The 14532-nt window shown below is 35.0% G+C and overlaps 1 protein-coding gene across 1 annotated transcript in view; it reads right to left on the bottom strand.

Annotated features, from left to right (window-relative positions):
- The window catches only part of CFAP47 (cilia and flagella associated protein 47), a 347392-nt gene that overhangs the window by 170228 nt on the left and 162632 nt on the right, over nt 1–14532 (bottom strand). The window contains exon 46 of the mRNA XM_074816879.1: nt 2462–2658. Within this exon, the coding sequence (XP_074672980.1) occupies nt 2462–2658 (197 nt within the window). The remainder of the gene's footprint in view (nt 1–2461; nt 2659–14532) is intronic.

The following is a 14532-nucleotide window of genomic DNA, read 5'->3' as shown; positions in this document are numbered from 1 at the left end:
CTAGTGCCATTGGTATCAGATGCTTCCCTTATCCACACTAGTGATGATTACACCAATACATCACATAAGGATTTCTTAATCTTGAACACAAAGCCTTGTCAGCTGGAGAAATGTAGTTGACAAACATGGTCACTTTGGAATTCTTCTTTAACAAATCCTTCTAATAGAGCATGAATTTGTCTAAAAATATCTTCTAAAGAAAGATATTAAAGTCAACCACAAACATTAAAAAATTAAAATAAAATATTTCTTAAATTCTACTCCCTTGTACTTGTGCATTAACAAACAGTTTTACTTAATTATCTAATTCTTACAGAATCTCTGCTTAATGTGAAATCTTATCCCAAGCCTGTTAAGTCAATCAGAAACAATTAATGCTACGGAGTTATAACCTTTTCACAGGGTGGTAGGTGGTTAAATTCAAGGTACATAATAAGGCTGCATGTATAGGATCTATATCTGGAGTGAAAGTGGTTGATGGAACAATTACATTCATCTCATGCTTATGAGAATTACAGAAACTTCAAATGTTCAGCCTTAACTCCCATATCAAAAAACAATCACAGATTTCACATTCAGGTGGGTTCTTATACTGGTTATGTCACTAACTCACTGTGTGGCTTTAAGCAAATCACTTAATCATTTTATTTGCTCCATTTATAAAGTGTTCCACATATCACACAGATCTTATGACAGTTAGTTTGCTAGTGTCTGTAAAAAGTGCTTTGAACACTAAATATTAGGTTCAAGAAACTAAATTTAGCAGATTGAACAACCTCATACCTCAGTTTTACTCTCCAAAGAACATCTGTTTTCCTCCATAGAGTATTTCAAAGTTTAGTAGTTTGCATAACAAATATAACAGTGCTAACTAACTACATAGAAGTATGGGAAAATTTCTGATAGATGCACAGTCTCCAGCTAGAATGAATGTATATAAACACGAAAAGTATCTAACTCCTTAGCAGAGTAACACACATTTCTTATACTGAACATGAAAGAAACCTTCTTAAAAACACAATATGCAATCACAAAATTAAGTTTAAGATGGATAAGGACAGGAACAACTTCATATTTTTATATTTGTTTGTTCGGTGTTTGATTTTTCAAACTTAGAGTGTAACATTTAGAACCGGCTTTGCGATCATGTGTATGCATTCCATAGGAAAAGACAGACTAACAGCGTTACATATTCCTTCTCTCAGACACACGCAAACACACAGAGTACATATTCAATTTCAGGTACTTTTTATTTCCTTGCTAAGAAAACAAGCAGGACTTAAAAGTATAAAAGTAAGACTCCTGCATGAAATTTAAAAGCTATACGTAGGAACACTCAGAAGTGGAAAAAAAAAATAAAATCAAAAGAATAAAGCAAATCTGTAGAAATTCTCTGTTTAAACAAGGTGGGAAAAAAACCCTTTCTGTGTTATATAACAGCTGTTTTTCAGCTAATGTAACGGTTCAATCAATCAATTTTAATAAATATTATATAAATATCTTAAAATTAATGTGTAAGAAAAGATAGCACCGTAATATAATTTCCATTCGTTTTCTTTAATTTTTTTTTCTTTCTTTCTTAATGAACTAGTTCTTTGTCTACTTTCAGTATTTCACAGAGCGTCCACAGTACGGTCTTTCCCCAGACAGTAAGTCTCCTTGTTTGAATCTGCACCCACTCTTCTGTCTACAAAATCTCAGAATAATTTTTCTATAAATTAACTCACTAGCATTCTTTAGTGGCTCTAATATCAAAAGGTTACATCAAGCAAGTAGACCAAACCGTACTTCAAATCTCAGGAAATATTTTACCATTTTTAACTTTTAAACAATCTTTACTCTCTCTCTTGCAGCTTAACTCCTTCCCTATCATTTTTTCTTTTATTTTTCTTTTTTCTTTTAAATCAGAAAAGTTCTCTAAAATTTGAAAAATAATTTTCTGAGGGAGATGATATTCCAATCTACACTCCATCTTCACTCCCTGGTCTTACTTCTCATATGTTAATGGTTTCATATACAAAATAGATATGATAAAACTATATATGATATACTGTTTATGTTTGCCATATTTTTTAAATTGTATGTAATCTAGTTATTCTATTTTACTCCTCCACATCTCTCCTTTTTTTCAGAAACAATACATTTATTCCCTAGATTAAACTAATTTTTTGCTTTCAGTGTGATAACATTATTAAATAACAGATTAAAAATTGTCAGGACAGAATTGAAAGATTAGAAATAAGCTTATGAAACTAATAATTTACTTTAAGAACTGCCAGAAACTATTTTTCCCAACAAGCTTCATATTACGTCCAATACGGACTTTGAGTAATAATACTCAAGTCAGTATTTACATGCATTTGTGCATTTTACAAATGTAAATTTTAACAGTATTGATGTGGAGTCTGTTTTTTTAAAATTATGAATCTTAATTTAGTTTCTAGTAGTAAAGTGAACTTACGATTGGAATATCCTGAATCACTGCCTGGTAAACTGGAGTTAGAAATTCAAGCTCTCCTTCACCATGGTCTGTATTCACTACACATTCAATCTCATAGACACGAACATCACAGGATGACTTCAGAAGAATCTGACAGTGGTAGCAACCAGCATCCCGAGGAATAAATTTCATAGGAAGCTCAACTGCATCACTTCTGTCTGAAAAAAAAAAAAAAAACCAAAAAATTGCAATGTTGTAAAGCTTTTCAGAAACATTGAATTCACAAGCAGCATCTGAGGAGAGTTTCAGTAAACTGTAGGAAAGTCTCCCCAGCAGTACATGCAACAATTTAAAACAAACAATAGAATAAAAGATCTATTAAATATAGTAGAAAAGTTTGATGTATACGAATTTCTGTAAATATCAAAAAAGTCTAGTTACTATACTTTTGCAAACAGTTACCATGAAAGATATCACAGACAGTACAGTATATTTGGCTAATAGTAGCTCCAACAATAACTTGAATTCCGGTAAGTTTAGTAGTTCTCATGAAAGCTACTCATTAGACTATTTCTATGCCCAATATTGGATTCAAAGTCTGATTTTCCAAAAATGCCAGGGGTGTCCAAGTTGGAACAAAATCATGAAAAGTCCAATTTGCCCAATCCACAGCATGTAGGAAAAACTCCCCACAGTAATCTCTAGAGTAAGGAAGAAGCAAGACACATGCTGTCCATCTTTTGACACAGCCAGGTCTAACAAGTCTGCAGCAAAGACTTCCTCCTCTGCTCTTGCTTAGAGAAAGGATCAGACTCTCACAGTATCTTAAGCCCTTGTAGAACACTTTCCAAAGGAGAAGCGAAGGGACATGAGGAACTCCAGTGAGTGACCATAGAAATAGTTCCCCAGTCCAATTCTCCCAAGAGTCTCTAATAAGCCTGAAAAACTACATGAAGTTTGGAGCTGTAAAAACTTCACTGTAGTTTTATATGTAACAAAGACTGTTTCTTTTCACTGTTTTCCAAGGTTAGAAATCAATGCCTAAAGTTGGAAAAGATAATGAGGAAGGTCAGAGACAATGTAATGACACAACAGATCTTTACAGGTGAAAGTCCAAAAAAATCGCTTCTCCCTGAGGGGTAACACCTGACAAATTCTTCTGGAATTTCCCCTCTTCTTCTTTAACTTGGCTTATTTTCTGATGGTATGTATGACAACTGGACTCAAACTATTCTAATATCTTCAATGATGACTACTGAATTTTGAAAGTGCAATCAATCTTCATTTGAAATGCTGCTCATTCTATTCCACAAAGTGGTGCTCCTCATGTATTCAGTTCTCATCTCTCTGAAAATGAACACCAAATTGAAGCTTTCTTGTTGCCTTGTGTCATCACTACTTCATTTTTTTCACAAAAATATCTCAAGTTCAAGAGATAAATCATACAGAATGACATTATTAATCTTTCAACATTACTAGGCTATCAAAAAGATTATAAATTGCACCTCAGGTCTAACCCTCTCTGAAATAAATTAGTTTGTTCTCTTTTAAAGACAAGATTAATGGCCTGGTAATTTTTGAAATATTACTTTTTTTTTTCTATTTTGTCACTAAGTTATTATCCCCATGGGCTATCTTCTACAAAAGTGACCTGAGTTTGTCAGTTATGCAAGGAATGAAACTGACCTTTCCATTCTTCAGTTCATTAGTACAGTCCCTAATTTTCTGCATTTATAAGAATTATTTTAGTATGTTGAAACAAAATATTTACTTAAATTGAAAGTACACATTTTAAATACTTGCATTTCAAGATCAAGTAGATGTTTACAACATGTATTTGAAGAAAGATAATAGAGTGTACTGGAAGCTCCAAAATATTTCTGCATGAGTTTTACTTTCTTGCACTAAAAGGAAATTGTAATTAATAATTAGGGTATCTTTCACTGAGTTGGACCCATATTTGAAATGCACACTTACAAACAGAAATGTCTTCTATAGAAAAATTTGAAAAGAAAAACAGGAAGAATCTTCCTACCCATCTCATTCCATATATATAATATTTCGTTAAGCATTACTTTTGTTAAAATATTTGTTTCTTATGCATTAAAAAAATACTTTGATGAATAGGTCAGTTGAATAATTGAAATATTATGATCAATTACAATCAATGAAAAGGAAAGCAAGGCAACTGGTGATGTTTATTTAACGTGATAAGTATTTTATGCAATAAGGCACAGTTTCTGAAGCAAGACAGGATCTCCAAATCAAAATTATTACAGAAATCACTTCCCTGTGAATTAAAGGTGAAGGTTGGTTTTTTTCTGCAAAATGTTTTTTCATTCTAATCTTATATACCATAAACTAAATTGGTCTTAAAAGTTTCTCAGCTTCGCATGTTTTCTTCTTTCTCAGTCTCATAAGATATTCAGCAAAGATTAGTCTAGGAATAAATTCAAAGATTTAATGAAAGTAATCCATGAGGTGACAACTGGTCTAACAATTTCTGAGACTAAAGTAGTAACAGTAAGCAATGGACAGCATTTATGTTATTTCTGTGCGCAGGAAGCAGAGCCTGCATCCATGGAAATGAACGAGACTGCAAGCATTTCTCCAACAGTAAAAGTCAGGCAGAACAATACAGGGGTTTGATAGAGTTTCCTTCCCTAGACAGGATATTTATTGTTTCATGGGAATATATTTCATGTGAAATAGGCAAACAGTTTTGTTCTATAGATTTGTGTTAGACAAATGCCTATGGGAAACGTTTACTTTATTCTGAATCTGAATTGGATTTAGTTGTGAGACTGTTGTCAATACAGGGGTATTTGCAAAAGTAAAACTCTTAGTGTGTAATATCGCCACGTGCTCTTGGAAAACTAAATTACAGCACACAGGTGTTGGTCATGTTCTCTGGCAAATGCCTGGCATATTGTGCCATGTCCTTATTGCAAAAGACAATCTGATCACTATCTGGAATTATCAAAGTTCATGTCTTCTCATTAAAAATCTTACAACTCATCATTTTAGATCTGCCTGACCTGAATTCAAACCTAAACCTCTAACTGCATTAGCCAACAGTACTTTTCAAAGAAAAGTAATGACAGTTCTTTTCAACATTAAAATGTAAGAAAAAACATATTCTAGAGGTTAGTAACAATGGCACTTAGTAGAGTAATTGCTGTTTAGCGCTATTACAAATTGTGGAAGGAGGGAAAGAGCAAGAATAGAAATGCTGTTCTTCCATATCACAATCTGTTGTCATCATTTCTTAAGGTAGGAAACTATGGGCCTTCAGCAGTTAGTCAACTACTTGCACATTATATTCAGCACTGATGGTTCTGTCTGTTTAGAAGCCCAAAGCTAAATTTCACAATGAATTTATGTCAGTCTCTGACACTGTGCATGTGTCACAAATAACAGGCTAAATTAACCTGAAGACTGAATTTGCAGGTATGGACTCCTAGAAGCTTAAATAAGCAACCATATTGAAGAGCTCAGACTCTTCTGACTTCTGTTTATATATCAGGTCTTCAAATGAGCTCATCTGAATTAGAATATCACTCTACTCAGTAGTCTTGAAAAAGCAGTCACTCTTTCATATCCCTTGATGAGTGCTGATATGTTTTGAAATTTTTGCTATCACTGTGTATGTTTATTTGCTGATTTTCTTTCACTTTATCTGAATACAACAGATTTGTAGAAGAGTTTCTAAAAAACCTACTAACTGTTTATTCGTTGTTTTTTCCACTTAAATACAGCATATCATTACAAATCCAAACAAATAGTTAAATACACTTGATCACTCAGAAAAGGAAGATCTACTGCAGGAAAGAAAAGGAATGAAAGCAGGTTTTCCTTAAGTGATTTAAAAATGCAAATGGCAGAGATTTTTTCCAATGTCTTGTCATGAATACTCAGCAGCCATGTTAATGTATCACATTCAGAAACCAGTGAAGAGCTGTGTGGCACTACAATAAAGCTGAACAGAGAGTTTCTTGGGGACTGGTTGTTTAATAAACATTGCACCTTAGTATTCTGAAGAATACTCATAAGAGCTTTAGAAACAAGCAGGCTACACATTCACTATGCCAATGGGCAACTGGAATGCTGCCAAGTAAAAAGTTTGCTTAATACAACTTACAAAACATAGTAAAGCTGAGGTGCTTTCTTAAGACATCCCATGCATAGCCCCTACTGAAAAGGATTAGCCAAATTATAAAGTATTACATTGAGAAAAATATAGTAGAGTAAGAATTCAAAGTCTCTTTATCTAAAATCACAAAAAAGACAGAGCTAAGATCTCTCTAAAATGTATGTCCAAAATTTACAAATATCACAGAATCAACTAGGGTGGAAAGGACCTTGAAGATCATCTAGTCCAACCATTAACCTAACACTGCCAGTTCCCATCTACACCATATCCCTAAGTGCTATGTCAACCCGACTCTTAAACACCTCCAGGGATGGGGACTCCACCACCTCCCTGGGCAATCCATTCCAATGCCTAACAACCCGTTCTGTAAAAAAATACTTCCTGACATCTAGTCTAAACCTTCCCTGGCGCAACTTGAGGCCATTCCCTCTTGTCCTATCGCTTGTTACTTGGTTAAAGAGGCTCATCCCCAGCTCTCTGCAACCTCCTTTCAGGTAGTTGTAGAGGGTGATGAGGTCTCCCCTCAGCCTCCTCTTCTCCAAACTAAACAACCCCAGTTCCCTCAGCCGCTCCTCGTACGACCTGTGCTCCAGACCCTTCACCAGCTTCGTTGCCCTTCTTTGGACACGCTCGAGTCATTCAATGTCCTTTTTGTAGTGAGGGGACCAAAAGTGAACACAGTAATCGAGGTGCAGCCTCACCAGTGCCGAGTACAGGGGTAAGATCACTTCCCTGTACCTGCTGGCCACGCTATTGCTGATACAGGCCAGGATGCCATTGGCCTTCTTGGCCACCTGGGCACACTGCTGGCTCATGTTCAGCCGGCTGTCAATCAACACCCCCAGGTCCCTCTCTGACTGGCAGCTCTCCAGCCACTCCTCCCCAAGCCTGTAGCGCTGCTGGGGGTTGTTGTGGCCCAAGTGCAGCACCCGGCATTTGGCCTTATTGAAACTCCTACAGTTGGCCTTAGCCCATCGCTCCAGCCTGTCCAGGTCTCTCTGCAGAGCCTCCCTACCCTTGATCAGATCAACACTCCCACCCAACTTGGTGTCGTCTGCAAACTTACTGAGGGTGCACTCGATCCCCTCCTCTAGATCACCAATAAAGATGTTAAACAGGAGTGGCCCCAAAACCGAGCCCTGGGGGACACCACTCGTGATCGGCCTCCAACTGGATTTAACTCCGTTCACCACAACTCTTTGGGCCCGGCCATCCAGCCAGTTTTTTACCCAGCAAAGCATGCAATCATCTAAAAATTCAAAAATTTCAATTTTTATATCAAAAAGTTCAAAAGTGATTCTTAATGACTGGAAGAAGGAAGTGGCTGAGACAAAATCTTTGAAAAATAAGTAATAGAGGGGAAAAGAAGGAAGATTACACAACATTTCCTACAAGCAAGGAGAGCTCAGAACTAATAAAAAGAGTGCACTGAATGCATAAGGAAGTATTACATGGAGAGACTCAAAGACCAAGTTTTTATAACACTTACTGCAAAATAGTAAGTTAATGCAAAATAATTAAGCCAAAAAGATATAACAAGAGCTAGCTAGACATTTCTGTTGTCCATGATAACACACATTCTTTTCTTTTTTCAATCTAGAATTCTCTAAGGAAAGAAGTTTTCTTTTAAAAAAAGAAAAAAGAAGTGAGCCAGTAGTTGTTTTAACAGAAGCCAAAAAGAAGCCACAGTAATCTGAATAAATTAACTGTAGGAACAATTATCAAGAAAGCAAAAAATTTCTACCAATTCTTGATAGCTCTGCAGAGGAAGATTTTTCATCTATTCACTGGTGAGGAAAGAAAAAAAAAGAGGGCCCTTTTTGAATATTCTTTGCAAGTATAACAGCAGGCAGTTAGTATTCTCAAATCCTGTAGTAAGAGGCAACAGAACTCCGATATTAGCTTTTGATACTGAATCTAAATTAGATAGCAAGGCGGAACAACATTTTTTCATTGACAATGAATTGTGGACTTGCATTTCTTCCTGGATGATTTTAATGCTGAAATAGTACAACACAGCCATCAAAAAAAAATATGGTTTTAGTTTTACTTTCCTGCCTAGGATTTTTATGTTTATCTTTATAAACTAGGAAAGAAACTAAACCATATGGCATGACTAAAAGCATTCTACGTGCATGCTTGCCTTAGAAAAGTTCAACAATGTACAGGCTTATAAAATACAGTAAGTGTATATGAGGACATACTTGTTTAGGTGCATATTCATTTGAAAATTAAAATCTTACCATTATTTAAAGAACTCCAAAAATTTATCATTACTGATGTAATATATATTTATATTTATCATTACATGGCAACAGCAGTTGGTATTTGGTTATTATTACAATGTGTAATATAAAGTATTGATATGCTGGTACTGACATGCTGCTGTATCAATTGCTATCAATCATTTATTCCCATATATTTTCTTTTGTTTAAAATACTTCTACTCCAAGGGTATTACTATCAGGTTTCTGCTATAGTATAATCAGCAATATTAAGTCCTTTCAAGGCAGAAGATTGTAAACAAAAAAAGTCTGAAAAAGAAAATCAATTCAACAGGAAGCCCTTCTTATAAAGTACTTGCATGCTGCAGTATCCATGAACTGTCACATGCAAATATGTGAGGCATTCTATCTTGGGAATTTCTACATATTTCTTCCTCCATTACTCAAAGCCATCACCAGTGTCATGTTACAATATATAAAGGCACAGCCTATTCCAGAAAATTCCTGAATTTCCTAACTCTGGGAAAAAACGCTTATTGTTCTTACATTTGGATACCCACCACGGTGCTTTAGTTTTAGATATCAGTGGCAGTAGATCTTGTATTATTTAAGCAATTGCTCAAATTTATCCGTAGAATGTTTCCGTTTCTACAACAGAGAAGATCCTATGTATGCCTGAACCTTATTTTCCAAATTTTGTGGGTACCAAAATTATGGTCCTTAATTTTTGTTAAACCTTGGTGCAAAGAATTTATGAATACTTGGAAATCTGATAACCAACTTTCATCTTCCAGAGTAAATTTTTTTCTCTTCTCCCTAATCATTCAACTGATTTTTACTTTAGCTTTGATTTTTCAGTACTCATTTATTTCAACTTGATGTCTAGAAATGTATAGTTCTACTTATTTTGTGCAATTTTAGCTTTTAAGCACTTTATTGTTCTTCCCCTGTTTATATAAGTTAGCTGTATCAAATGTTTATTTCACTTTTAATACCAAAAGACATGTTATTGGACATTTATCTTAACACTAGAATTTCACCAAATAATTCTTATATTAAGCCCTAGTCTGACAGTTGGAACAAAAGTGTGTATCTTAGGAAAGCTTCTACTTTCTTTTTTACAAGACTAAGTGGTAGAATGTTGTTCCTGTTAAGTTTGTGTCAGTATTTAATAAACCTCACACTCACATCATTTTACAGGTATCATAAAATGTTTCATTACAAATCTCTGTGTTACATAGAAAGCGCTATGCTTTCTGCATAGAGCCCTTTACAGTCAGACATACTCTCCCTTTTTAAGTACTTACAGGTAACCTGAACAGGACCTCTTTCCCTCAGAGATCACTGAGAGATCAAGCTATTCAAGCTTTCAAGACCTTGAAATAATTACTATAGCACTTTCCTGAACCTTTCCTCATTTCTAACCTCCATTCTGAAGTACAGAAACCAGAACTGGATGTGATGTTCCAGTAATACACTCCCTTTCATAAAATGGTAACAGCATTTTTCAGTACCTACACTGTATTTTTCAAATTATGCATTCAAGGATCCTTGTTTTTCAAAATTTTCCAAAAAATTCCTTAGTGAAAGAGAGAGAACTGAAGTCAGAAAAACACAGTGGGAAATAAGGCTGAAAGCTTTAGTTCACACTATGAGGTAAGTAGTCTGCTACTTTGCAGATTTCTTGGATGTCACTTTGCAAAACAAAGTCCTTCCTCCTCTTTTACCCTATGTTATTTCATCTTTGATACATAATATTACTTAGTATAAACCCAAATGTTCAAGTAAACCCAACTGCTGAGCAAGCTGTTCTGCTTAGTTAAAACTGATCTTTCATTAACTGCTGATAAGACAAATGTTTTGGTTTTCAGAGTTTTACCCAAAACTCCATAGCCATTTCCTTCTTTCCCCACATAATTGGTGTTGTGCTGCTAGACAGGAGCAGAAAATATAGAGCAGATAAACTGCTTATAAACTCTATTAAACAAAGATAATATAATAGTTGACTTGCCAAACATGCTCCTTACTTGCAAGAAGAGCATGTTCTTTTATACAGATATAGTTCAACAGAATTAGTCTTCTGCATGGCAGGAAATCTTTAGGAAAAACTGTAAAGAGTAATAATTATCAAGATTATAAACATATATATGCATTACAATGTCAGTGACACTGGCAAATAGATTCAAAAGTTTTAAAGTGTATCTTTACAAAATAACAGCAAAATGTACTAAATATTAAATTATCATTTTATCCTAAAGGTGCACAAAATATGTGAAGTCAGATGGATCAAGTTACAACTCTGAGCCATAGAACCTCTTTATTCAAAGTTTCTTGTGTTTTCACCTTTAGAAGGAAGACAGGGAGTGACACTGGGACAGCACAACATTCTTCCAGTCATGGCATGGGACAAGTCCAAATATGCACATACTACTAAATAAAATAAATAAAATAATTACAATGAAAGGAAAACAGTGTCTTCCTCTCAGATCCAGTGATGATGAGAAACGGGCACTGCCAACACCAGATCTATTACTGGCTTTAGAGAAGCAGTATCTTCTAAGCCTCTCAAATGCAATGGTCTCAAGACTGCACCAAATACAAAATGAGCCTTGACACTGACAGTCATACAAGCAGATGTCAGAGTCCATTGCTGAAAATCTAAATCACATATGAGCATCCTGACCCCTAAAGGCTTAATTTGTCAAATAAGCTTGAAGCTTTTGTTGTCTCTCCACATGTTCTTCTTCCACACAGACTCCAGTTTTCAGTAAATCTTCTGAATCTTGATTCTGAACAGAGAATGAGGTAAAAGATACTCTGATGTGTTTTCTGAGGATTAATGTCCTTCACCACAGCAGTAAGCCTACTCACACACCAGCATAAGAGAGAGGTCTTCCAAAAGTTTTTCACAAAACAAAAACACCTGTAGGAAATACAACTATTTTCCAATGAATTCATTATTGCAGGTATTAAACACAGAAGAAACACATCCAATCTAATATTTAAATCCTTCTCACTTTTGCAAGACCAAAACAACTTTCTACTAATATACAGTAGAAATACCTATTCAACAGATATAGCTGGAATTAAAACTATTAAGATAAAGACATATATCATCATTTTTCAGAGCCATATTTTGAAACAGAATATTTTAAATAAATCTGTTGTATGAAGGAAGAGTAAAAAGGAATGCTACAACTTTCACTTTTTAATCCTATTTGTGACTCACTATCCTGGGTGATTAAGACCACCAAATGTAATTAAATTTTTATTACTATACTGTCAGTTAAATCATAGAACTGAAGTCTGAAAATTGACATGATAAGGAGCTAGAATAAAACCTCAAAATGTAAACAATAAAATGAAAAGATAACAAAATCTTTGTTATTGAACAGTGACTATGTAATTTTGCTTTAAAAGATTAAGACTTTATTCAGAGAAAAAAAAAAAAAAGATGCAAGAAAATTTATACAGCATGTGGACCATGGAATACTAGGAAGAAACAACAGAATTACAGATAATGCTTTGTTAAAGAATAGATTTAAAGCCCCAGGAAATTGCTTTGGAGACATAAATAAAAGATTAAAAAAAAGATTGCACTAATTAAACCCAATACTGAGCAAGTATATAAAATAATATTTAAAAGTCACAGACCGAAGGAGATAAGGGCTACCACAGGTCATGGAAAAATATTAATGCATATTTTAAAACATAGCATATAATTATGAACAAAATATATATACTGACTAGAAAATATTACTAACATGAACAAGTCCCTCTATAGCTGATACAGTATAGGTAAATTTTTTTACTTAGCTGTCTGATATGACTATATAAAACACAACAAAAAACATTGAAAAGTATATTTCATCTCTAACAGTAAGAATGATGCATGCCAAATAATGATTTAAACTTTAATTCCTGATTGTTAGTTGTTCTGCACTTTGTTTATCAGAAAGTATGGCAATGAAAACATAACATCACATATTTCTAACTACATACCAGAATTTGATTTAACATTACAGACTCAGTTATTCATGGGTAATATTTTCATAAATTAACACAGAATCAAAAACTATCAGGTTTGGAGGTGCCATGTAGATTTTGGGCAGAATACAAAACTGAGACCCTCTCTGCTAAGGAATGGGAATGATACCGATCTTTAGGTATCATTCTAAGGTCTGGTATTTCTTTTTTTTTTTTTTTTAATTTACAGTAAATATCAGACTAAAATTCAATAGTCATGCTAATCTGGGTATTTACTGGGGTTCTCTAAGTGAAACTATATTATAAGTAATGAAATGACCAAATAGATTTTATTAGCATTGTACAGTGAACATACTGTTCATTATTACTGGTAGAAATTTAATTTATATCCTGTTATGTTAGACAAAATATAAACAATAAAATAATAATAAAGCCTCCTATCATAGAGTCACAGAATATGAAAAAAATAACTTTCCCTTTCCAATATCAACATGTATGATACATGCAAACATCTGACCATAACACAACTGTATCTTGTTATTTCCACATTTAGCCTAGCCCATACTCTTATAAATACACAACAAAAAGGGATTATGGGGAAAATATAGATCAAGAGTACCTTAAACCACTTGGTTACATAAAATTCAGTTCTATAATGAAGGGGTTTCATGTAGTATGACAGTCACTTAATTAAGCCTGCTGATTATGTGGCTGAAAACCTTATCACAACCCTTTCTTAATTTTCTCTGATTTCATTAGAAGCTTTCTTGGAAAAGAAAAGGAAGCAGAATAGAAAAGTAAGATTTGATAAGAACAAATTATAGGAGCAGGTATACCTTAGTATAGCTGCATAGTAATGAGTAAAACTTTTACCCTAGATTATACAGTTGCATCAGAAGTGTGGCCAGCAGGTTGAGGGAGGTGATTCTCCTCTTCTACTCTGGTCTTATGAGACCCCACCTGGAGTACCCGCTCTGGGGCCTCCAACATCAGAAGGACATGGACCTGCTCGAGTGAGTCCAGAGGAGGCCACGAAGATCATCAGGGGGCTGGAGCACCTCCCCTGTGAGGACAGGCTGAGAGAGTTGAGCTTCTTCAGCCTGGAGAAGAAAAGGCTCCAGGGTGACCTTATAGCAGCCTTCCAGTACTTAAGTGGGACCTACAGGAAAGCTGGAGAGGGACTTTTTACAAGGACATGTAGTGATAGGACAAGGGCTAATGGCTCTAAACTGAAAGAGGGTAGATTTAGATTAGATGTAAGGAAGAAATTCTTTACTGTGAGGGTGGTGAGACACTGGAACGAGTTGCCCAGAGAAGCTGTGGATGTCCCCTCCCTGGAAGTGTTCCAGGCCAGGTTGGACGGGGCTTTGAGCAACCTGGTCTAGTGGAAGGTGTCCCTGCCCATGACAGGGGGGTTGGAACTAGATGATCTTTAAGGTCCCTTCCAACCCAAACCATTCCGTGATCTATAATTCTATAGTCCAATATTGATGGTTTTATGGCCCTTTTGTTTTGCACTAGCTGTCATTCCTTGTGTTTGTAGCTTCACTCATCACACAACAATTTCTCCACTTCAATGTCACATTTTCCTTTTATCATTAACCACGGAAGCAATGACTCCCTGACTAATAAGGGATTACAGCAAGGGGTGGGAGAAATACCAGAAAACAAAGGCATAGAGTCCATTCATAAAAACCTCGAACCAAGTGTAGCTTGTATTGGTTTTG

This window comes from Strix aluco, chromosome 2 (assembly GCF_031877795.1).
Source record: "Strix aluco isolate bStrAlu1 chromosome 2, bStrAlu1.hap1, whole genome shotgun sequence".
NCBI classification, from domain to species: Eukaryota; Metazoa; Chordata; class Aves; order Strigiformes; family Strigidae; genus Strix; species Strix aluco.
This window is presented reverse-complemented; position numbering and strand designations above follow the sequence as displayed.